General features: G+C 38.8%; 1 protein-coding gene across 20 annotated transcripts in view; it reads left to right on the top strand.

The window, feature by feature from the left end:
• PARD3 (par-3 family cell polarity regulator) overlaps positions 1 to 26788 on the top strand; it is an 823651-nt gene that overhangs the window by 514133 nt on the left and 282730 nt on the right. For 7 of the 20 annotated variants that reach the window (XM_064285100.1, XM_023539777.2, XM_064285099.1 and 4 more), the window contains 4 exons: positions 9068 to 9227; positions 16089 to 16278; positions 21219 to 21370; positions 22414 to 22458. In XM_064285100.1, coding sequence (XP_064141170.1) covers positions 9068 to 9227; positions 16089 to 16278; positions 21219 to 21370; positions 22414 to 22458 — 547 coding nt within the window. The remainder of the gene's footprint in view (positions 1 to 9067; positions 9228 to 16088; positions 16279 to 21218; positions 21371 to 22413; positions 22459 to 26788) is intronic. The other 13 variants (XM_003420709.4, XM_003420710.4, XM_003420715.4 and 10 more) reach the window with 6 other exon arrangements.

Consider the following 26788-nt stretch of genomic DNA (forward strand, 5'->3'; position numbering starts at 1 on the left):
AGACAGTAATAGATTTTAATATTCAATATCCCTTATGGTATCATTTTCATACCTTGCTGGTTATTACCATTTCTTAGGACAGAGTAAGCTTATAAAGCAATTACATAAAAAAAAAACCCTATCACGAGCACTGTACATTCTTTGTAATACCGGTGAGAAGCCTTTGGTAGTGACGGGGTTTAACTAAGGAATTCTGTGAAGACAGAAGCGCAGCTCAGTTTCCCACGAGGCGTGAGGCCTGATCTTGGTGCTTTTACACATGTCCACCCTGGAAGGACTTCTCCCCGCCTTACCTGGAGACTGCGTGTCAGTGACATTACAGTAAATACTGATGTGAGCGTAAGGCGTTTTGTTGGCCTGAATGAACCTTCAGCCAAAATCACGCGCTTTCATTCTCTCCTTCCGTGTCTTTTAGTCAAACGTGCATTCTAGTCTTTAAATCAAGGGTCTACATGCTTAATTTCAAACTGAAGAAGATGGGTATTTGGGGAAAAAAAAAAAATCCACAAACAAATCTTTTGTGCTTTGTTGCATCCTGCCTTCCTTTTTTTCTTACCTGTGGGAAGTACTGGATGGTATCTCAATATATTTTCTTTAAAATTAGATACCAACCTTCCTCACTAGGTATCATCTCAACACTTTGCGTCATGCTGATTTGTGTCCCTGTACAGCACATTTGAGATCCCCTCTAGAAGATATTTCTCTGTCTGGTTGGCTTGACCTTTCGAGAAACTTTAAGTACCACCTCATTCTGTAAACATTTCCTTACCCATTCCATTGTTCAGCTACTGGACTCTGGCTCCTGAATTTCCTCTGAGGGCTTATCCTCACTCCCTCCCTCCCCTTCCTTTCAGTTTTATTGAGGTAGAATATATATGACACAAAATTTCCTTTTTAACCATTTTTTAAGTGTACAGTTCAGTGACATTAATTACATTCACCCTGTGGGCAGCTACTTTTTTTTATCACTCCAAACAAACTCTGTACCCATTGATTACGGACTCCCCCTTCCCCCTTCTTCCCAGCCGCAGGTGACCACTGGGCTACTTTCCGTCTCTATACATTGGCCTTTTCAGCTATTTCATATAAGAAGGATCATACAATATTTATCTTTCTGAGTCTGACTTATGTCACTCGGCATGTTTTCAAGCTTCATCCGTGTTGTAGCATGTATCAGGACTCATTTATCCTCATGGCTGTGCAATATTTCCTTGTACGTATACTGTGTTTTATTCATCCGTTCATCTGTTGATGAACACGTGCGTTGTTTCCACCCTCTGACTGCTGTGAATGATGATGCAGTGAACATTGGCTTATAAGTATCTGTTTTGTCCCTGCTTTCAGTTATGTGGGTATATACCCAGGAGTGGAATTGCTAGGCTACATAGTAATTCTGTGTTTAGCTCTTTGAGTAGCTGCCACGGTTTTCCATAGCAACTGTACTGTTTTACATTCCCACAGGCAGTGTGTGAGGGCTCCTCTCTCCTGCCTGTTTTGTTTACTGTTGATGTCTCTTATAGCCCTTCCTGGGCTGTTTCTCCTTACTCTGCACAAGCTTCTAGGATGGCCTGCACTCTCCAGCCTTCAGTTACCACCTGTTTTACGTTGAATCCAATAACCCTGTTTTCAACTCAGAATTTTATTCTAGCACCAGATCCCTATGACTGCTCATGGAAATACTCACTGGTGTATCTCCCAGGCACCGAATTCACAAGATGCCCAAAACTGTATGCATGTTTTTTCCTCCCAAACTAGTTCCCCACCATGCCTTCCTTCCTGCAGTTGGAGAAAGCCAGACACCTGGCGTCTATCTTGACTTCTCAAATGCTTTTACTGTGTTTGTAGGCTCTGTCTTTAGAATCTCTCTCTCTCTTCGACCCACTCTCCGCCATCCCCTCTGCCCCTGCCCTCAGTCAGGCCCCCACCATCTGCCCAGGTTTACTGCAGCAGCTCCCTGAAGGATCCCTCAGCATCCAGGCTTTCTCCCTCCATCCGTTCTCTGTACTGCACTGAGAGGACTAATGATCATGTCATTCTCTGCCGGAATCCCTGAAGGAGCTCTCCATCTCTCCAGGACAGATGCCATGTCCAGAACATCCGGTGTCTGCGCCCTCTTCAGCCTCTCCCTGAGCATCTCTGCCCCAGCCATCCTGTGCTCTTTGTGGTTTCTCAGATGTGAAATGCTCCCCACTACGAGTCCTCTCTGCCCTTTGTCTTAGCACGAAGACTTACACAGCCTTTAGATTTCTCTCTGCAAAGTATTTCCACAGCCTCTGTTCTTAACTCCATCTAGCAGTTGTCACACTGTTGTGGTTGCCAGTTTGTTTGTTTCCCTTAGAACTGTAAATTCTGAGACAATTTGGTCTTTGTCTTTCTAGCAGGTTCCTTTTCTGTTGCTGATATCCAGCCCAGCGCCTGACATGTAAACACGTATTGAATAATGAGTGAAGCAGTCATGCACAGACAGGGTCCAAGGTTTGTAGGAAAAAAAGAGAACTGAGTTCCTGGGAGAGACTGGCGTAATAACGATCAGACAAGATAGAAAAAAGATTTTTCTTCTCGGTGAATGCTTTCCTTTTCTTAGATTTAATGCTCTTGGTTAACTACTTTTACAAACATTTTTATAAGCAATAATTGGTTCTTTTAAAGGAAAAAAAAGTACAGAAAAAAAGGTTTCTCCTTGCTTTGTGCTCTTGGAGGATAGTTTAACTATTTTTTGAAAAAAATGTCTTAAGTCCTGGCCTTCTTTGTCATTGGTTTGGTTTTGTCATGCACACAGCAAGAGGACAAATTTATAAGACCTTAAAGAGGGGGCTGTGGGAGGAAACACCTGACATTGTTCCTTGAGTACATTAAAAATAACCTCTATATGAGAATTATGCTGATTTTACGTATTTTAAGGAAAACAATATTTTTTTTAGAAATGACAGTAATTCTCATAACTTTCAGTCATTTAATCATGTCCATGTTAGAAGTAATTGTATATAAAGGTTTTCCTTAGTACCAATAGATAATATTAGCAGGTGAGGTTTTGTCTTAGACCACATAGCGAGGGATTTAGTTATTGAGGCCTACTTCAGAATGAATTCTCTCTTTAGGTATAATCCTCTTAGAATTAGAAAGCTGTCTTAGAACAGGAAGAGGTCTAAGGCATCATTTATGATTCTCTTCATTTTGTGTATTAAGAAATAAATACAAAGAGGTCAAATGATTTGCTTAATGGTTGCAAGGCCAAGATAGTGGCAAAGCAATTTAGAAGCAACTTGTCCTTTCCTCTTACGCATGTGAGTGGGTCGAATTGACCGTGATGGTGGCCTGCAGGCCATTTACATGCTCGTTGCCCGGGGAAGCCGTGTATGACAAAACCAGAGTCAGTGAAATCCAACATTGCCACATACCGACAGTATGACTCCGGGAGCTGACTTAATTTGATTCTTGCTGTCTCCCACATGGGGAAGAGGAGGGAATTAAATCAGGTCCTGTATGAAAGCAGGATGTGAAACTGTACCCCAAAACTCCCCATCATTCTCCTCCAGAACTAAAAGCTGTCGTTTCATCAGTGGTTTTGTGCTTAACTGTCCTTTGGCTATTTTCTACAATGTAGAACTATAATCTAGGTCAGATTTCTTTTAATTTCAGCATTGTGTGGTGCCCTTAGTGTTAAATACCTGCTTCCTTGTGACCTAGCATGTGTAAGACCTCTAAACAATTTTAAGGAAAATCGGAGTTATTCAGTGTTCTTATAAATGAACTTATTTGTCCAATTATTCACCCAGTGCCTGCTCTGTGCCAGACATTAGGCATAAAATAGAATAAGACCATAATGACTGCAATATCAAATAATAAGATCACTCCACTTACCAACTAGGACCCCTCTTAAGGTTTGCTGAAGACGATTAGGGCCACGTCTGTGCCAGCTTTTCAATGTTTATAGTGGAGAAGGTCGGATACATTTTCTTTATGTGACAGTATTCGACCCACTAATGCATGCTTACAACAAAATGAGGTTTTACTCAACTCCAGAGAAATTGTATTAGTCTTTTAAAAGAAACCAATAATTTAACTTTTTCTAAGAAAAGAGTATGCCAAGTCTATAATGAAAAGCATATCATTTAACAACACCCAATTTTTTTGTTATTAGATACTATTTGATATTTTCTGATTATATAAGTGAAATATGATTATTTGAATATTTTTTTTTAAAGCTGAGTGTACTTATATTGCTTTTAGATACTGAGATTATCCCTAATTTTTATACCTTCATAAATAAAGTTGTGATAAGTCTTGGCTCACGTGACTCCATTATTTACCTAGTTTTTCCTTGGAGTCTTTGCGTGGTGCAGACGGTTAACATATTCAGCTGCTAAGCGGAAGATGGGTCGTTCTAGCCCATCCCTAAGCTCCTCAGAAGGAAGGCCTGGTGATCTGCTTCAGAAGAAGCAGCCGTTGGTAACCCTGCGGGTGAAGATCTGCTTCAGAAGAAGCAGCCGTTGGTAACCCTGCGGGTGAAGATCTGCTTCAGAAGAAGCAGCCGTTGGTAACCCTGCGGGTGAAGATCTGCTTCAGGAGAAGCAGCCGTTGGTAACCCTGCGGGTGAAGATCTGCTTCAGGAGAAGCAGCCGTTGGTAACCCTGCGGGTGAAGATCTGCTCCAGGAGAAGCAGCCGTTGGTAACCCTGCGGGTGAAGATCTGCTTCAGGAGAAGCAGCCGTTGGTAACCCTGCGGGTGAAGATCTGCTTCAGGAGAAGCAGCCGTTGGTAACCCTGCGGGTGAAGATCTGCTTCAGAAGAAGCAGCCGTTGGTAACCCTGCGGGTGAAGATCTGCTTCAGAAGAAGCAGCCGTTGGTAACCCTGCGGGTGAAGATCTGCTCCAGAAGAAGCAGCCGTTGGTAACCCTGCGGGTGAAGATCTGCTCCAGAAGAAGCAGCCGTTGGTAACCCTGCGGGTGAAGATCTGCTCCAGAAGAAGCAGCCGTTGGTAACCCTGCGGGTGAAGATCTGCTCCAGGAGAAGCAGCCGTTGGTAACCCTGCGGGTGAAGATCTGCTTCAGGAGAAGCAGCCGTTGGTAACCCTGCGGGTGAAGATCTGCTTCAGGAGAAGCAGCCGTTGGTAACCCTGAGGGTGAAGATCTGCTTCAGGAGAAGCAGCCGTTGGTAACCCTGCGGGTGAAGATCTGCTTCAGGAGAAGCAGCCGTTGGTAACCCTGCGGGTGAAGATCTGCTTCAGGAGAAGCAGCCGTTGGTAACCCTGCGGGTGAAGATCTGCTTCAGGAGAAGCAGCCGTTGGTAACCCTGCGGGTGAAGATCTGCTCCAGGAGAAGCAGCCGTTGGTAACCCTGCGGGTGAAGATCTGCTCCAGGAGAAGCAGCCGTTGGTAACCCTGCGGGTGAAGATCTGCTCCAGGAGAAGCAGCCGTTGGTAACCCTGCGGGTGAAGATCTGCTCCAGGAGAAGCAGCCGTTGGTAACCCTGCGGGTGAAGATCTGCTCCAGGAGAAGCAGCCGTTGGTAACCCTGCGGGTGAAGATCTGCTCCAGGAGAAGCAGCCGTTGGTAACCCTGCGGGTGAAGATCTGCTCCAGGAGAAGCAGCCGTTGGTAACCCTGCGGGTGAAGATCTGCTCCAGGAGAAGCAGCCGTTGGTAACCCTGCGGGTGAAGATCTGCTCCAGGAGAAGCAGCCGTTGGTAACCCTGCGGGTGAAGATCTGCTCCAGGAGAAGCAGCCGTTGGTAACCCTGCGGGTGAAGATCTGCTTCAGGAGAAGCAGCCGTTGGTAACCCTGCGGGTGAAGATCTGCTTCAGGAGAAGCAGCCGTTGGTAACCCTGCGGGTGAAGATCTGCTTCAGGAGAAGCAGCCGTTGGTAACCCTGCGGGTGAAGATCTGCTTCAGGAGAAGCAGCCGTTGGTAACCCTGCGGGTGAAGATCTGCTTCAGGAGAAGCAGCCGTTGGTAACCCTGCGGGTGAAGATCTGCTTCAGGAGAAGCAGCCGTTGGTAACCCTGCGGGCGAAGATCTGCTTCAGGAGAAGCAGCCGTTGGTAACCCTGCGGGCGAAGATCTGCTTCAGGAGAAGCAGCCGTTGGTAACCCTGCGGGCGAAGATCTGCTTCAGGAGAAGCAGCCGTTGGTAACCCTGCGGGTGAAGATCTGCTTCAGGAGAAGCAGCCGTTGGTAACCCTGCGGGTGAAGATCTGCTTCAGGAGAAGCAGCCGTTGGTAACCCTGTGGGTGAAGCACAGTTCTACTGTGACGCACATGGGACCACCAGGAATTGGGCTGAACTTGACTCACACTTTTGCTGTAACAAAGAGCCACTTTTGTTCTTTTACAGGTAGAAAGGCTTTCCTAGGGGTAGAGCTGAAGGGTCAAACACTACCACTGCTTGGGACTGAATTAAATTGGATTGAAGAAAATTTTTGCACTCTGAGCAACAAACGAACAACAAAGCGAAAATTGCTATTTCTGTTTACGTTGGTTTCTTCTTCCAGTTATTTGAATTTAGTAAGGTTTTACTGTACGGAGCCCACAAAGGCTTGGGAGCAGCCTGGGACAGAAAGGCCTGTGCTGCTCTCTGGGACAGCGTGGCTGTCCCTCCCCCCCTCCATGTTGCCATCAGAGCAGCCTGACACATTTCTCTTTCTCAAACTCATTTTCTTTTAACAAAAAAGATTTAAAACAAAACTGTGTTCCACAATCAATTTTTTAAAATAAATTCAAAGACCTCATGTCTTCTGTTAAATATTTATGTAGTAGACTATTGATGTCTTCATTTAAATCTGTCTTTTGAGATGCAAATTAGACAAGGGTAGGGAGGTAGGCAAGAGTCCTGGTGGTGCAGTGGTTAAAACACTCAGCTGTTAACTGAAAGGCCAGTGGCTTGAACACACCATCCACTCTGTGGGAGAAGGATGTGGCAGTCTGCTTCCATAAAGATTACAGCCTTGGAAACCCTATGCGGCAGTTCTGCTTTGTCCTAGGGGAAAAAAAAAAAAATTTTATGGAAGGTTGCTATAAGTCAGAATCGACTTGATGGCAATGGATTTGAGGAAACACTGGTCGTGTAGTGGTTAAGCACTAGGGCTGCTAACCAAGAGGTCAGTGGTTTGAATCCACCAGGCATTCCTTGGAAACTGTGGGGCAGTTCTACTCTTTACTATAGGGTGGCTATGAGTCAGAATTGACTCGATGGCCATGGTTTTTTTGTTTTTGTTTTCGTAGGGAGGTATAGAATCTTTCCCATGAAAATGTTCAAGTACGTGGTTCTTTCTAAACAGGCATCTTATTTTTTTCTAGAGGAGCCTGCAAGTACTATTTTTCCTTAATGGTATTTGACTTCTATGAAATTCAAAAATAGTCTCTTGGGATATTTAGGGACTTCTCGCAAAGGAGCTTTATAATGGTTTTATCATCCAGAAAATTGCAGAGTTGTATAGTTCAACAAAATGTATTTGTTAAGCAAACCTGAGGATATAGTACTGTCTTCTTATAAAATAAATTCTTGTACAGCAGGCAGGCACCCTCTTTAATGTATGTGCTCGTTTTAAAAATTCAAACATACGTGTTCTTAAATGAACAGGGTATGAGTTTTGTCGTCTATTTGTGTTTTGTTTTTATCTCCCCGAAGTACTTTGGAATTTAGGCATAGTATGCCTTCAGAAATGGTCTTTTATTTCTTTACATCAGAGACCTTGAAGATTTAATTTACTTTTCAGTAAAGCTGTCAGTTGTAATCTGCAATTTAAAAAAACCTAATAAAACAAATCCTCATTTCACAATTTAAACCTTATTGAGTTTAATTCACTGGCACCACAAGTTTATTATTCTCCTGTAGTTTGACGTGCCTCCAATTGTAATTGTGTTGACCCTTCAATGCATTAAATCTCCCCAGTGCTTATCAAACTGGGAGAGATAAGTCTACAATTTGGAACTTCATTAAATATCTCATTTATATTAAACAGATGATAGCTTCTAACAGAAATAAGAATTTGTTGAAACGAAGGAACCGTTACAGTTGTGGTTTCATCTGTTTGGAATGTAGAGCCGTCTCTCCCACTTTGCTGTGTTGGGCTGCGTTCCTGCCCCACCCCCAATCTCCACGCCCCTACCAAAGTGTCTTAAGATGTCAGTCCGTTGGGTTAACCTCAGAGCCTGTGTTGTGAGGACTGTAGTTAAGTGTACTTTGTTTCCCCTTGAGGCAGATTTGCTGCAAGGCCTTAATTTAAATCCTTTAATCATATTTTTCCATGAAAAATATGACTTATAAGGCAGTGCTGTTTTAAAGATGCCACATACCATTTTAATTCATAATCAGAGAAATTAAGCCATATTCTTTTGCTTGTTTAGCAGATTAGTATATGTTTGTTAAAATACTCATATCTTTGATTTCTGGAGAATATTTGCTCCTTACTTCCAGGTTATTCTGTATACTGTTCAAGTGCTGACCTCGATTGTGCACTCTCTCATACTTAATGGTTACAACAACAGAATAGGAGGATCATTCTTAATTTATAGCAGAAGAAATTTAGGTTCATTGAATTTTCCAAGATAACTGAGCTGATAAATGGAATCTTTAGGTCTTGTAGAGAGGAAATAATTTCACTAAATACATGCAAAAGTTTGTGTTAATTGTTTAGTGTATTTACATACTCTAAGTGTAAAAAGTATAGCCAGTTCCAGCTTCCATTCTATAAAGCATGCTTCGAACAGAGCAAAGAGCTCATAAAGAATAATGAATTAAGCTACAATTTAAATTGACTTCAACAGATACTAACAGTCAAATTGAAAAAAAAAAATAAGCAACAAGATAAGATTAAAAAAAAAAAAACCCTTTCATATACATATTTTTCCTACAGTGGTTGAAATCTGACAGAACTTCATGGGAGGTACAGTGTAGAGTGGCCCAGAAAGTTGGTCATTAGGCAGAGCTGTCATCACAAATTATTTTGGTAGAGGGTGAAAACTTCTAGTTCATTTGGTACCCAGTTGGATACAGGCCTTGGGCAAGTTGTTATAATTCCCCCATGCTGCTAAATGGGCCTCCAGTACCGATTCTTCCTTGTCCCCACTCTCCATAGCTCAAGTCACCTGGGAGCCCCCCCGGACCTGAGCTGCCCATTGAAACCGTGCTGGATGACAGAGAACGGAGAATTTCCCATTCCCTCTACAGTGGGATAGAGGGGCTGGATGAATCACCCACGAGAAATGCTGCCCTCAGTCGGATAATGGGTGAGTCAGGTAAACTCTGTTTATCACATCTTATTTCATGCTTTTACTGGTTCACTGAGAGATTATTAATGTAATATTAATGGAAAGAAGGCCCATGTTTTCAAGAGGAGGAATAACAGGTTCGTTATAATCATTCAGGAAGCATTAACGTGAAGAAAATAAATCAATACATTGACTGGTTAAGTGAGTTTCAGATCTTGAGACATGTGGGGAGAAAAAAAAAGGATCATGTAGAAATGTTTTTCTGTGATCTGGGTATTTTTAGCTTGTTTGAGATGATAAATAAAGCTGTGTTTCAAGGAAAAAAAAAAGTATTTGTTTACACCAAGAAGGATTCAAAAGTCATATATCATTCCCAGTAGGTTTGCTCAGAAGGAGAGAAATAAATATGTATGTACACATATGCAGATATACATGAAAAATTCACTTCTATTTGGTTTGTCCTTAATAGGATGTTACTGCATTTTGGTTCTATTTCTTTTTCAACACCTTAGTTTTTAAATCCTAAAACTAATTTTCTGCATCCTTTGTTTGGCTCCAACACCATACTGTCTGTGTGGCCCCAGTGGATAATGAGGTTATCAGCACTTGCTCTGCGGCAGTGCAGCTTTCTCCTACCAGATCCAGTTAATAAAGACTCGCTTTGCCACGAGAGTGGTTGAATTTACTGAGTCGCTCATCTTGGGATTAGCTTGTGAGAGTTTTCAAATTTAAAACACAAGGAAGCCGTTTTGATTAAAATAGCACCTGACGTAAAACACTTTTCTTGCTGATATGTTTTGCAAGGCTGTCATTTAAAAGAAAACCCTAAATTTAACTCTATTTTGAGGATATTTAATGCAGATTTCATGCAATTCAGGTTTCCATTATGGAATATCATTGGAGCAAGAATTTATTTCATTCATCAGTGGATGTTTATGGGAAGCCTGCTACTGGCAAGACATTGTATATGTACTTTTGCTGTAGATACAAAGATGAATAAGCACAATTTCTGCCTTCAAAGAGCTTTCTCTTGAGCTGGATAGGACAAATGGATAAGCACTACTATTGGAATTTTCTCTTGTTCTTCCTCTAATCCTTTCAGTTTTCTAGTTTGGAAAAATGGCTAAATTCTCCTTTTCTTATCTTGTTACATATAGAACTTAGAGATACTAGCTCTCTGTTTTCACTTTGTCAACATTTTTCTGCTTGCCTGCTTGGCATAAGTGAAAGTACAGGAAGGATGCTGAATGAATTGAACATCTGTTAGGTTCCAGCCATTGTAATTAGTTTATCACATTTAATCTTTGCTTATTAATTACTATTCTGTTCACTGCTGCTGGTTTTTCCATACTTTCTTGGCTTTGGTGTTAAACTTTATTTTTGTGAAATACTTTTTATTGATGAAAATTCAGACGCCTTGAGAGAGAGAGAGCGCGCGTGTGTCCCTGGATCTGTGTGCATACAAAGTGATACGCTGTAATTTCCCCTTTATTATAGGAACATAGGACTTGCCATACTGAATCAGACCATTGGTCCACCAGTTCCTGTAACCTGCATCCTGCCTCCAATCCCTGGTGCTTCAGAGGAAGGCGAAAAACTAAAACTAAAAGACAGACACACAAAAAAGCCCCTAACATTCACCTAGTGACCTTTTGAAATGCTGTAAATATGGGTTGGGGATTCCTTTGTTTTCTTCATAGATGATTGCCCTGGGTTTGTTAGCTGTGGCTTCATTAGTCCTCTTTAAGTTTGCATTGTAGTTGATATTGTTTCCTCTGCCCTGTGCTAGAGATGTAATGAACTTTTAAAACTCCAGATGCTTCTCCCATGGCAGTAACTCCCCTCCCAGCAGTGTGCTCTGTGATACACTGTGGATGTCCTTTGCTGCTCTCAGCTGGGGGTATCGGACTGAGTACCATTTGATGGTAGCTGAATTGATGTTGACTAATTTGGATATTTTTTTAAGAATTTTTTTTATGTGTTATACTGGAAACTAGCAATCCTATATAGTTTTACCTTGAGAAATGTGATGTTTAAATTTGATGTATCTTACTTTTTGCAGATTTGAGAGTTTCTCAGTCTTTATCCCAGTATCTTGGGCCTTAAGAAACAAGTACTAAAGCTAGTTCCTACTTAAAGTTAGAAATTATATAAAAGATGTTACCTTGCAGCAGGAAATACCAAAACAGAGTACCAAATATATAAGAGCACTGAATAGCCATTGGCCTAAACTAATAAAAATAAGTATTTATTATCTGCAGAGTATTTGGGTGCATGGCAATTTCTCAGACAAATCTTGTTTGGTTAATGGTTATCTTCTGTACATTTTGAATAACTCTTGTATGGACATCGGTGGAGGTAGAAGCATCTCCTTCATGACCCGCTATGTCTCAGACAGATCTTGGTTAGTTAATGGTTGTCTCGTATGCATTTAGGATAACTCCAGTGTAGACATTGGTATAGGTGGTAGTATCTACTTCATGATCTTCTATGATTGAAAGAGAACTTGAACATTCCAGTTGATTGAATTAAGAACTGATTAATTTTATGTGAACAGGGTGAAATTTCATATAGAATATTACCCATGTAGGACTCTAGGCCAAAAGATGGAGCTTTGAGGCTTTCTGACTCACTTCTAATGGAACACATCCCAGAAGAGATTGGATTCTAAGAAATCAACCAAAAAGGAAGAGACATTATGATTAAAAGGATGTCATATTTTATCAGCCAAACTTCCCCATTTAAGAAATAAAGGAACTGAGACCCCAAATCCTGTGATTTTTTAAAAAATTGTATTTGTTTTAGGCTATTTCATATTTGTAAAAAAAACCCTCTGTAGGGAATGTTTAAGGAGCCCTGGAGGTGTAGTGGTTAAGCATTCAGCTGCTATCCAAGAGGTTGGCAGTTCAAATCCACCATCCGCTCCTTGGAAACCTTATGGGGCAGTTCTACTCTGTCCTATAGGGTTTCTGTGAGCCAGAATCGGCTCAACGGCAATGGGTTTTATATCAATCGGTAATAGTTAATGATGTCCATTCTTTATTAACATAAATTTGTAATTACCCACATTTTTAAGCAAAGTGCATTAGACAGTCTCTAAAAGATATTCCATCCTGGAAACCACAATAATCTAAAAAACAAAGAAGTTAATCCTTGAAGGCAACCTTAGAAATCCTGTACTCCAATCTACCTATCTTTTGTTCTGAGGAATTATGGGCCAGAGAAATTAAGTTAGTTGATTGAAGCTGAAAAGATTTTGTGCTTCTGAACTGAAAGTAAGACGTATATTTTCTGAGTTAGTCTCATATTACTGGAACATGCTCGCTCTCCTTAGTTTTTAGTGGTGTCAGCCAGAGTTGTGACCAAAGGCAAGATTTCTCCAGCTCTTATTTGTCTTAGATGACTTTCCACTATCAAGGGTTTTATAAGAACAGTCCTGGATGTTCACCAAAAAGTAATCCATAATGAACCTCTCTAAGATTTCTTCCTTTTAAAAGCCTTAAAAATATTTTCCAAGTTGTTGGGCTGTCTTAACAAATGATGAGATGATGATGACGACAACTGAAACCATGATAAGCATAGCTCACGTAGCCCACACGTGCGCTTCATAAAGTCTACCACACGTTGACATTTGGACACATGGGACCTTAACTTTTTTTACCCGAAGAATTTTTCTGTTTAAAAAAAGAGGCAAAATCTGTTGTATCCATTTTAGAATTTAATCTTAAGTCATTGCTGTCTTTATACATTTGTGGTGAGTTTAAAAAATAATTGTGTTCAGAATATCCATTTTGTTAGAAATTCAGTAGAGAAAAACAAAACATGATTTTTTGTGTGTGTGTGTGAGTCAAATCACTGGCAAAATTTAAGTCATTCATTTGTTTCTGGTGTCATGTGTGGTGTTGCATCCTATGTAAACTTATCAATGAATAAATGTTTAGTAAGCAATTGTTCTGTATCTCATTGTTTCACTTCTCTATAAGATATTGGCTGGTATATGTCTCAGTTTGTAGGTGTTGGCTAAATAGGTGTGGAAAGAGCAAAGTTTATCCATCAAGAAAACAGATGGAAGGCTTCTCAAGTCTTTCTTAGGAGGTTTTACATTTATGATGTTCCAGGTACTAGCAAAATAACCAAGGAATTATGGTGTTGCCCAGGGTGGAGGTCAGTAGAGTATGTAGTTAAGTTGTTTAGTCCTCCATTACTCCAGTATATTCCTGGAGCCAGATCTCAAAATTATGTTCCTGCCAAGCATAAAAACAAATGGAAAATTGATAGAAAATAGTAATTCCTGAACCTCGTGAAATATTTGGCTCCAGAAACATGGATGAGAGAAAAAAGGCTGAATTGTTGTTTTACTATTTGATATCTTGCCATTTATTTCTGTTTAAGATTTTGGTTCACTTGGATACAACCATATTATAAAAAAAGGATTATTATATAAAGAACCATTTAGTATTCCATATTGCTTAATAGGTTGTATCTCAGAATATATTGTGTAAACACGAGTTAACACTTAGTTTTTGTGTTTGAAAATGGGTGCGTTAATAGTTACATGTTAATATTTCCTTCCAATAAGTTGTGCATAGATGAGAACGTGGCTTTTAGTTCTGGGATGCATGCTTAATCGGTGCTGAGCTGTCATCACGGGTAATTCTGGTTTTGAAGTACTGTACTCTTTTTGGGAAAAAAAAAGTGTGTCTTGAAAGGAAACTTTTTTTTTTTTTGCTAATTCTGCTAGAACGGCCTACCTTTCTTATGAATGTGATACTTTGTTGAACAGGTTCTTGGACTAATATCCTAACATCCTAAAACTAGAATAGGAATAAATGGTCAGTTAGAATTTAGGAAAGGGAAATGATTAAATATTAAACTTGATTTACATTTAAATACTGGATGTGCATCAAAAGTTGCCACTTTTCACAGTTTGTCAAAATGGGTGCATTTGAAATCAGAGTGAAGTTTTCGTTGGTAAAATACTGTTCGTAGGTTTTAGTGACCATAAAATATCTAATTACAAAGTACCCTGGTGGCATAGTAGTTAGGAGTTTGGCTGTTAACCAAAAGGTCGGCAGTTCAAATCTACCAGGCGCTCCTTGGAAACCCTATGGAGCAGTTCTGCTCTGTCTCATAGGGTTGCTAAGAGTTGGGATGGACTTGATGGCAACAGGTTTGGTTCTGGTTTTTTGACACTAAATAATGAATGCATTTGAAATTCCTGGCAAATTTACTTTGTGGGTTGTTCTGAAAAGATATACAACACCTTGAATAATTTTTCGCTTATTATGCTCCCATGTCTGGAAAAATATATACTTTGAAAAATCCTTCAAACCTATTGATGCATTCCCAAATTGCTAATGTAAGTGTTAAAAATTATCATTTATATATTCTTATGGATGTTATTTTTAAAATTAGAATCTAAGACTGGTGTTCACATGTTAATAAACTTCTTATACATGGCTGTTGTACTATTTTGAAAAAATTTATAATAAAGGCAAAGTATGCCCTGATTGTAATGGTGGCAGTATCTTGGCAAATGGCAGCCACAAGGCTGATGCAAGATTAGCCTTTGATTTGTGTAGGAACTCTGAATAGCTGACCTAACAGATTAGGAAATTGGACATAAAATCATAGTTTTTTCCATCATCCTGTGACATGGATAGGGAATTGTGTGTGTCCACTTGCTTTGCTGGGAGTGCCGGGCTGGGGCCTGTGTCATCCGGTAATGAATGGTTTCTGTGCATATGGTCTCTCACTTGTTATCCACATTGACTAAGGCTTTGTCAGTGTGTTCTTGCTCAGAGAAGCATTGCAGAAGATTTGAGGAGGAAGCCAGAAGAACAGTAGGTCATTTTTAGAAAGAAGGTGGCATCATTTGAACTCCAGATTTATCCTGAAGTCTTCAGGGCCTTGAAACATAAATTCGTCCTGAGAAAGGTTGTGAAATGCTGATCCATGAATCTGAGATTTTCCTGCAAGCAACTGACCCATATAGACAGTTATGGGTTTTTCCTTACCCAGAAGAATGTATCTTAAGTGAATAAATAAACATGTACAGGCTGCTCTGTAATGACCTGAAAACCTCTCTGTGGTCAGATCCCAGTCTTTCTCCTTCAAGACCACACCTGCTGTTCTCCTCCATGGGCCTTTAGGCTGGGCATATTCACCTGAGAATTGTTACCTGAATACACCATGGGCTTTTCACCAGCATGCATTTCACCAGCATGACATTGTTGCCAATTCTGAAAGAAATAAATGTCATTTTTTCTAGCAGAAAAAAACAACGTTCATTATTCAAAATCCAACTCAGACGTTAACTCTTATTAAGATTTCCAGTGCTGTTCTACTCCAGCTGCCAACATTAGTGAATGCCGCAGTACTACTGCTCCCACTCCATGCTCTGTTGGTATCCTTCTCCTTCAGTAGGCTGTGAGCTCTGTAAGGGCAGGGATATGCCTTACTTAGAGTACCTGCTAGGTGGTGGGTGCTGAATGAATAAATACACAAATGATTGATGTAAGTTTGTAGTGCTTTCTACTCTGTTTCCTGGTAAAATGTTTCTAAGGACTCTTACAATTTAGAATCTATATAGCGTTTTCACATTAGAAGGCAGTTTGGAGATTATCTCTGGCCTTAGGAAACTAAGGGAATTTAAAACCAGAGAAATTGCACAGTGTGCCCAAAGCTACACAGCTGTAGCGTCAGAGAGAGCTGTAGACCCCAGGTCTCCATTTGACAATCATTTATGAAAAGTAAGTGTGCTAAACTCTGTTTCGTTCTTCAGGTTGAGCTGATGTGTGGGATTTTAGACTCTCAAATGTAGCAAAGTCTTAATGCATGTAACATTTATATCGATGCCTATAATTTCTCTCTCTTTTCACCGGACAGGTAAATACCAGCTGTCCCCCACAGTGAATATGCCCCAAGATGACACTGTCATTATAGAAGATGACAGGTTGCCAGTCCTTCCTCCACATCTCTCTGACCACTCGTCTTCTAGCTCCCGTGATGATGTGGGATTCACAATGACAGACCCCGGTGCGTGGGCCACAGCCGCAATCAGTGACTCTGCAGAATGGTAAGATCACAGTCCAGGGTTTGAAAACGTGAATTAATCGCAATCACATTTAATTTTATGTTTAAATGGTTTAGTGCAGAGCTCAGTTCATCAATTTGTATGTGTGTGTGTGTTTTTTTAAAATTTTTTTTAAGCAGTGCTCTGTTTTCATACTGTTAATTAGGACACTTTTAATAAAAGGTTCCCACCCTCCTTAAACTTGCACAATCATTACAGTCTTTCTAGTGCTGTAGTTAGTGTAAGTTAGTCAAAACAACAAAAATATCACTAAGCCAAAAACCCTACTCATTTGTTTGTAAGTTTTGCTATAAACCAGACCAAAAACCAAACCTATTGCTGTTGAGTCAATTCCAACTCATAGCGACCTTATAGGTCAGAGCAGAGCTGCCCCATAGGGTTTGCAAGGAGTGGCTGGTGGAGTCGAACTGCCAACATTTTGTTTAGCAGCCTAGCTCTTAACCACTTCACCACCACGGCTCCTATAAGTTATTAATTTGCTATAGGTTATTAATTATTTTAAATCTGTGTTAATATGATGGCTATTAAATCAACAAATTCTAATCAAATCCCTAAGTTGACTGAGAAAGTGAGATGAGCGTGGCAAATCTAATCCTTTGACGGGCTCTAGGAGTGAGAGGAGGCACTGGAAGTTTCCCTTTTAGGGTATTCGAACTATACTCTTTAAAATGCTTTTCACTTGCTTCTAACAGAGTGACTTTTGGGGCAATCTCATGCTATTTTTTCCCCCGTATCTTTCAAAATAGAAGAAAGCCTTTGATATTATCGAGCCGGTGTGGCACGTGAATGTGGACTTTTGCCTTAATCTGCATGCCTGGTAATTACAGACTTCAATAAGCAAAAGGAAAGGTCCCTCTCAGGGATGCCCTTGTAAGGCTATCCTGGTAATTAACGCAAACCACGTGAAGCATTATGCCAGAATTTTCTCATTGCCCTTTCTCTGGGGTCTTTTATGAACATATCAGCAAAATTCTATTTAAATGTTATGGCTTTGTTCCCTTACTACTTAGCCGTTTCTACTTTCTCCCCTTCCCTAGGCTTGTGTCAACATTCTGTGTGAGATAGAAGGTGTCCAGAGGACTGCCATTTATTTATGTTAGCATTTTAGCGATGGTCTTAACACAGTAAACCACTCCTCCAGCCCCACTTCCAGGCTCCCTGGCACTAATGAGCAAAAAGAGTTCTGTTTATTTGTTAATTATGCAAATGTTCTCTTAGACTAATCTCACCTGTTAGTTGGGCCCTTGGAAACTCCATCTCTAGCTTTTCTTTTCTTTTTTATTTCTTTTGTTGAAAAACATAGGCTTTAAAAATAGAGCTGCTCTCAAGCCCGCATGATAATAGCTTATCTTTGAAGGAGTTTTTTTTTTTTTTTTTGATTAAATGTGGAGGAGAGAGCTATAATATGAAGGAAAAAGCCATTTGAAATCTGCAGATGCTGTTACATTTCCTGCTGCCATTTATATCTCTTTCTGAAAGTGAAAGCAACAACGGAAAGTAAGGATTAGATATTTGCAGTATTCATCTTAGGGACAAAAGCTTTTGAATCTCTACCATAATGAGAAATTGTGAAGGTGCTAATAGGAACAGATCGGGTTGGGGCCTTCCAAAGGGCTCTATTGGTGTATATAAATACGTAACTAGCCGGGATAGATAGCTGCATTAATTTCCCTAAGGGGATCCCTAAAACGGAGTGGACTTGTATGATTTTGCTGTGGGGACCGTGGAGCGAAGCAAAGAATATGAATGAAGGGTTAGCCAAACAAGAATGGCAGCTGTTTTGAATCACAGCAGAAAATGTGAGCTTTGCTGGCCTGACAATATCTCTCTAATCCTTGATGAAAATGTTATGAAAACAAAAGGGCAATAAGATAGGATTAATAACTGGAATTTTAATAACATTGGGGGTCAGGATATGGTTACTTTCTTTAAAGAATCAGCTGTCAGCCTAACTCGTATATCGTATATTGTGTTAGAAATTAGTTTAACGGGCATATTGATAGGGAAGAACTAATTTTCTCATAGTTTAAGAATATTTAGTTATTTTAAGACTTTTATTAACTCACAAACACATTTGACATTTTAAATGGTGTGTGTTTACAGTTCAGTACACAATCATGGGAGGCAAAATAAGGCAAATGGCTAAACTTTTCATTTTTAACTAATAGGATATATCTTTTTCCTATTCATTAATTGATTTAGGAAGCATTAACAGTAATGTTTTTAAGGGGGGTGGGAGGCAAAATAGCTAATTCTGGTCTTAGTATAAAAACATACTTTCAGAGGATAATAAAATTAGTTTAAAAATCTGCCAGTGTGTAGCTGTCAGATAACATTGGCATCAACATTTTGTGTTTCTTCGAAAAATCTTTTACCATTAATTTCCTATTAAAAATGTATTTCAAGTTCACCCTGTCCACAAGTTTGATGCCATTACTGGAGTTCGGGTTTTAAAGTATTCTGCAGGATACAAATGAGAGCTTATTAGCACGTGCAGGATGGTTGGAGAGATCGATGAGTGGGCCTAGATTTTATACACTTTCCATAAATAAAAGAATTGCTTTTATTAGAAGTATATTATCTTGACTTTCCTGCTGCAAAACTGGATCATAGATCTCATCAGATGAGTTTTAAGTTTCACCTGGAGAACCATGTTTCTTGAACTGGTGTTACGTACTTTGGAAATTACAACCCAATGCCTGTAGGATACACCTTCTCTTTACTCTGTACCTGAGTCAGGACTAGGGTGAGGCAAGCAAGGTGCCTAGGGTGCAAAATTCTAAGGAGGCACCCATTTTTAGGTGCTGACCCTGCACTTGTACAACCTTGAGAGTGAGTGCCTCCTTAAATATTGAGTCCCAGGCACTTACCATGTCTCAGCCTCATGACCTTACTTTGTACTTGCTAGAAAAAAATTGAGAAACACCATCCATTTTCTTTGTGTGACTTTTAAGGACGCTAGATTTCCATGGGAGTCTGGTTGGTGCAAACAGTTAATGTGCTTGAGTGCTAACTGAAAAGTTGGCGGTTGGAGCCTACCTAGAGGTGTTTGGGAAGAAAGGCCTGGCACACTTCTTAAAAAAATCAGCCATTGAAAACCCTATGGAGCACATTTCTACTCTGACATGAGTCAGCATCGACTCGACAGCGACTGGTTAGATTTCTATTACCATAATTTATACTAGTTTGATCATTTAAGATAGTCTTTGTTGGGTAATAATAACTTATTTTGTGTAGTGCTTACAATTTACAAAGGGTTTTCACCATTGAATTCTCTTATTAGTCTTGTAAGATGCATCAGGCAACTATTGTCTTTATTAGGAAATGTGGGCTCAAAATTGTTAAGATCTTAGCTCAGTGGCAGAGCATTTTCCGTGGCGTTCTAATACTCACAACTTTTGGATTAGCTCTTCTTTGAGAGCCTACTATCATTCCATGCACAGTAAATTGCAGCTAAATTTCTGATGTTTACCCAAGCCAGATGACTGTCTTTTTCCAGTGTGTGTGATAATTTTCCTAAGACCATAAAGGGTTGGAGAAGCTTTTTCCTTTAGAAACGTAAAGGAGGCTGTCATAAACCCAGCTGACACCGTGGGAGTGGCACCTCCTCATTCTCAGCCATTAGCTGTGTAGCCACCTCCTACCTGGCAGACAGATAAGGTGGCTTGGCCCTGACGAAGGAAGGCTAGTGTATTTATTTATTCAATGTGCCTAGCACAGAGAGGAAACACTTCCATAGTATGGACTGTACTCAGAACACCTGTTTACAGGTGTTTACAAATAGGAGTAAACAAAATAAGAGTGAGTCACTGTCATCTCCAGCAATTGTCACTGGTGAAACAAATCAAGAATCCTCTTGTTACCAACTAAAGGGCCACACCAGCCCAGGGGCAAGGATGAGAAGGCAGAAGGGGACAGAAGAGCTGGTAATAGGGAACCCACGGTCGAGAAGGGAGAGTGTTGACATGGCCTGGGGTTTTTAACCAATGTTGTAAAACAATATGTGTACTGTTTAATGAGAAACTAGTTTGTTCTGTAAACCTTTATCTAAAGTACAATAATAAAAAAGATTTCTCTTGTTACAAGTTATCTACCATAGGCTTATTTATCATCTTTGCTTAAGCCGTCGTGTCGGAGTCATCTAAACCAAATGCTACCTGACCATAGTCATGCTTTTCCTGTCTCCCTAAAATAGTATTTATTCTCTCATTTGTGCATCTTACAGCATCTGCTTCATGTTTTTGTTCTGGTGTTTTTTCTTATGAACTTATAGAGAACAAGGATCTTTTCTTATTGATTATTGTAACCTTGGTACTCAGCACAGCCTTAATCAGAATAGGTTCTTATATAGGTTTGCTAAATTGGTTTCTTCTTCTTGATTAAGAATTACAGATAATCTATAATTTCTTGAAACTACATGCCATACAAGTATTTTCTTCTTCTTCTTCTTTTTTTTTTTCCCTGAAATATAAGAGATATGTAAAAGGGCTAAAGGGCATCCTCTCTAAAATTTCTGTTCAGTTGAGATTCATATAGTTACTTGTTTGCTACTCATATTTATATAATATATGACAACTTTCCTCAAATATTCAATGCTTTCAGCATCCAGAAATATCAGTCTCATTTTTGATAATCACTTAAAAACAAGAATGTGTTGTTAAATAGAAGCTGGGAGAGAGAAGTAGTGGAGGAGAAAATTCACAGGGTGAAAGAATAACTATAAATGGACTTTGTCTTTCTACCACCTCCTATACAGCAACGGTTGTTTTTTTGTGTATTTGTTTTTAATGGACTATTTGTGTTATCTAGTTTATGTAAGGAGTATATTTATAGGCACGTTGACATATATGTAAACTTTCCTAAATAGTTTGTCTTCTGTTTTTAATAAATATCTTTCATGTTTATCTTTCTCTTCACAACAGCTCTTTGAGCCCCGATGTCGATCCAGTGCTCGCTTTTCAGCGAGAAGGATTTGGACGCCAGAGTATGTCAGAAAAACGCACAAAGCAATTTTCAGATGCCACTCAATTGGATTTCGTTAAAACGCGAAAATCAAAAAGCATGGATTTAGGTAGTGAGTACAATCTCCATGAATCTTTATCTAAATAAGGTTTAGATGCTTTCAAGATAAAATTGATGGTCTCAAACACGTGTCTGTTTACTTTGAGAAATAGAGAGAATAAATATGAAATGTGGCAATTTGGCAAAAATTAGTTTTTCTTTGAGTTCGAGATAACTATACTACTCATAAGTGGCATGTTTACATAATATGGAGTATGTTTATATGTATGTTTTCTCATGAGAAAAGGAAACAAACACATATGCATATCATGCTATATTCATACATATTTATAAAAAGTGAAGTAAGCTTTAACACTTTGGCTGTTTAAAACCAGCCTTCTTGAAATAGTGTTTGGTTGGTTATAAGACTTTTTTGAACTAGAGGAGAATGCTTTGGAGAGAAACCATTATCTCAATCCATGTCTGGAACTTGGTTACTTCATAACATCTTCCTTTCGTTGCTATTCTTTAAGGTTTATTTATTAGAAACTCTTATGTGTTGATAATTAAGGCATTTAATCGAAGTAATGATTTGAGAGAATGCTTATTGTAGAAAGTATTTGGAAGCAAATCCGAGGAGGAAAATAACCATAGTTGTTCAATCAAACACCAATCAGGTAGTGTCTCTCTTTAAATCCGCACCCTCCAAAAGGGGAAAAAAGTCATTAATTACATCTATAAACTTCTTGAATGATTTCGAAAACCTTTGTTAATCAGCTGTAACTTATTTGTGCTGTTCTCTGGTGGCTGTACTTCAAGACTAAAAGCATTAATTTATCATGTGCATAAAAGAAAACTTTGGTGATGAATCGCCTTGGCTAATTATGATACGCTAACATATAAATAACCCACATGCCTGTGCGATGGCATACTGCATGGAGACACTGCTTTTTGTGTTTTTTCTTTTGGTTGTGAATATTGGCTTGATGTTTCATATTGTTTGCATGAAGTGTTACCTAAGGATTGTCACCTAACTGAAAAAATCTGGGAATGGTTGAAGCATGTTGGGCTGTGGGAACTAACTGGGCTAACCATTATACATTTACCTTTTAACAGTAGCTGACGAGACTAAAGTCAATACAGTGGATGACCAGAAAGCAGGTAAGAATGGACAGTTAGACTGTTGCCATAGAAACCGTGGTCCAAGGAGCTTATCACAATTATAGAGCTGCCAATCATATTGCATGTAAACATAAATACTCCAGTCTTACATGGTTGTTTTCATTGTGGGAAATCAAATTGCATAAAAAGGAAGATGTTCTGTTAGAAGAAATGTATTATCATTGTAGCACATACTAAATGGAGACGTAATTTCATGCTTCAGAACTGCTAAACCACCTAGATTTAACTTGCTTAATTATATTTATATAGGAATGTTTTATAACATTTTTCAAAATATCACAATCCTGAAATCATGTTCTCTTATTGTAGGATATTAAGTTTTTAAATCATCTATTTGGTTTTTAGGTTAACATTCAAGAAATGATTTTCAAAGTAGCAATTTTGATTTGAAAGATAATGATGAAGATAGACAAAAAAAAAAAAAAAAAATTCGCCGAAGGACAATGACCAGCATTGTTATCATTAACTTGGAAAATCTTAACTCGTATTTAGACCCAAAAATTGAATTTGGCTATCTAGTGCATATTGTGCCTTATCTTAATTTTGCGAACTTGTTTTAAAGGTTTTTTCTTACTACTTAGGGCTTCTATTTCTGGGTCTAAACTGCTGCCTGAATCATACTGTGGAAACAGTGGATTATATTGAACTAGTTTGCTTTTTGTTTTTTCATATGACTGTCTGAAAATAATCAGAGGGAACTTTTTATGTCATTAATGTGCTTTGCACGGTAGAGCATTTCTGCTTTATTATTACCAGTTTGGAATACTGTTTTAATTATTCTAGATCCAGAATGATGTAGTTACACCACTTAGTACTAAATTAGCTTCCATTCACCTTTTTCACCTGCAGTCGTGATTAGTTTTAGCCTGCTTGAAAATTTGTGTCCTGTATACATATGTAAAGATTATTGTAGACATGGACCAAGTTATCATAGTCTGTAGAGTAAATGATAGATCATAAAAAATACATCCAATAAATCAGAGATTAACTGTATTGCAAGGCAATTAACTGTAGTCTCAGCCCTCACTGAAGAGTTATTTCTCTTTTCAAACATAAAATTCACGGAACTTCTGAGGCAGGGCTACAGCAAAAACCTTATTGGATAGTGCATGTATGTACAAAAGTAATTCATTTTTGGAGTTTATGGTATTGAGTACTTTTTAAGAACTAACCCCTGTCTAAACCGATGTTCTCGAAAGCCCATTGGAGCTGCTTAGGTTAAGGGACATGACTATGTGCTATGCTACCTGGGTAAACTAAGGAGCACGTTTAATTTAAGCAACCTGCCACTGCTGAAAGGAAAAGAACAATTTACTGTGATTTTAAAAATAGTAATGATATCCAGATTTTAACCGCAAACATTAGATAGCTTTCATAGCGAGAAGGTAAATTTTATTATCTCATTTTAATAATGCTTTAAGATGTTAGGTCTTAGATAAAAAGCATTTTTTGCACACTGTGCCATCTCTCTTAGTGAATTAAATTGCAAAAATGTGGGGCACAATTATCATTACATGGAATCCCAACTCACTTTTGGTCTATTGGTTTTAAATTTTTGTGAACGAAGTATCTAAACCAGGTCTCCCCACCCCGTGGTAGTAAACAGATTTTCAGTCCTTTTTCTTTCTTCATTTCGCTTCAATTGTCAAGATTACCGTGATTCTGCAGTTTAGTCCAAAGGTTTTTGGTAGAGTCGTGGTGGCCTTTTAGCATAGAGCATCTGTCTCGCCATAAGCCTTTCATAATGAAAATTGAAATCCATTTCCCTTTGCCCCTTGCAAAAGACCCCCTTTCCCTTTCCTTTTCTTTTTCTTTTTTTCCTCCAGGGAGCGGGGTATTATTACGGAAGTATAGAAAAATAGACCTAGGAAAAATAGTATGATTTCTTCCTTTATTCCTGGATTTAAGGATCTTGTATGGTAGTTTGGTAGGTAAATTTGCTTTCTGAAAAGGGCGAGAGAGAGCAAGAACGAGAAGAGAATTGAGTTTCTAACAGTTTAATCATTGAAAAAATATTCTAAAGACCTAAAATATTTATATAAACTAAAAACTTTAAAATATTGTTTTAAAATTAAAATAAATGATATTTTTATATAATTAAACTGAATAATCTTTGTTCATACTTTATAAAGACATTTTTAATTTTCATCACTAGTAAACGGTAACTTTATAATGTCAGAGATTTCAGTAGTCTTCATTAAGCCCAAAACATCGCTGTTGAGTTGATTCTGACTCATAGTGACCTATAGGACAGAGTAGAACTGTCCCAAAGGGTTTCCAAAGCTGTAATCTTTATGGAAGCTGACGCCACATCTTCCTCCCCTCTGAGAGACTGGTGGATTTGAAACACCGACCCTTCGGTTAGCAGCCGAGCACTCGACTGCTGTGCCATCAGGGCTCCTAAGCCATCGTTAGGAGATAGTAATGTACCACTTAACAAAACCTTTGTTGAAGTTTCCTTGAAGATTACAGTACTTAAGTGTACGATATTCATGTTATAAATCAAAGGTCCACAAGCTCTTTTCCTTAAGGGCGAGATAGTAAATATTTTAGACTTTGTGGACCACATGGTCTCTATTGCAGCTATTTAACTCTGCTGTTGCAGCATAAAAGCAGCCATAGACAAGATGTAAACAAGTGGACATAGCTGTGATCGAAGACAATGTTCCAGATTTGGCCCGAGGGCCATGCTTTCCTCACCCATTACAGGTTCAGAGTCCCGGTGGCTCAGTAGTTAAGAGCTCAGCTGCTAACCAAAAGACTGGCAACTGGAATCCACCAGCTGCTCCTCGGAGATCCTATGGAGCAGGTCTACTCTGTCCTACAGCATTGCTGTGAGTTGGAACCCACTCAACAGCAGCAGGTTGGGGTTTTTTTTTTGTTATAGATGCAAAAAAAAAAATTGTATAATTTTATGAATTTTTTCAACCATACATATTGTAGAGAGAGTAGTTCATTTACCCAACACTTACCATCAGTGATTCTCAGTATTTTTTCTAAAGTGTTATGCCACAGTGCTGCAAATTTTAGAGAAAAGATTTGATACATAAGCTCTGAATTACGCTTTCAAAATATCCATGGTTTATTTAGTGATACTTTCCCCATGTTTTTTCTTTCCAGCTTTTTTATGCTGAGGGACACTCGATTTTAATAAATACTCATGACATTTCTGAAATTCACTATTAAATTTTTTTAATGCTGTGAGTCCACAAAGTCAAATCTCAACAAGTGTTTCCTATGGAAAAACAAACTGTACATTAGGTTTTCATGATAATCCTTACTTGTATCATGAGATGGAATATATCTATAGCTATGTATTTGTCTATATTCACATACAAATACATATATATGTATTTGTATGGTGAATATATAGATACATATAGGTACAGACATGTATCCTTCATAAGCCCAAGCAGGCATACAATATTTGCCTAATAAATGTTTATTGAACTTAATTGTGCTGTGAAGTCATAAAAATTGGTAGCCATAATTTATTCAGAAATTGATCTTCCCAATGCTAGTTCTAGGAAATAAAAATGTAGATATTTCTGTGCAGGAATGATCTTTTCCCATCATTTTGATTTCTTAACTTCTTACTTTTTGTTTAGTTCTTTAGAATGAAATTCATTTTCCTTCCTGTCACATGACTTTTATGAGTACTTAGAAAACTGACTTGTCAAAAATTGTAAATGCAATCAAGAGAAAAAGTAAGATTGATCATCCTTGAAAGAAATATTTCCTGTGAAATTTTGTCATAAAATAATCAAATATGTACAAACCCGTGTAGAGAAAGCTAAATAAATCATTTGTTTTCTCCCAAACACAATAATTTATGGGCCATTGGTTCTTCATTTATATCATGTCTTTGCCTATATTACATTTTTAACAAATTTATCCTAACTTAAAACTGCTACCACATTGTTGAAAATTAGATTAATTACGTGCAGTGAATGAATCAGGAAAAGATGATTCTTGTTTTTGCCTTTTAGCTAAGCCATGAACTATTTGTCTTCTAGGTAATAACATGACAAGGCTACTCCTTAACTATTGATCAACATGTGGGCTGATGACCCCTTGAAGAGAGAAACTGTTCGGTTTCTCCCGCCTTCCCGCCTTTTTTCACTTGTCTTTTAGCGATTCTACTCTGTCCTACAGGGTCGCTGTGAGTCAGAATCAACTCAAAGGCCATGGGTTTGGCTTTGGTTTTGGTTTAGTAATCTAAGTGAAGAACTAGTTCTGTAACTTGGATTGTCCAGGGAGTAGTGCAAAGCTGGTATTTCAGTCATTCAGAGGCTTAATTAGCCTACCT

This window comes from Loxodonta africana, chromosome 4 (genome assembly GCF_030014295.1).
Source record: "Loxodonta africana isolate mLoxAfr1 chromosome 4, mLoxAfr1.hap2, whole genome shotgun sequence".
NCBI classification, from domain to species: Eukaryota; Metazoa; Chordata; class Mammalia; order Proboscidea; family Elephantidae; genus Loxodonta; species Loxodonta africana.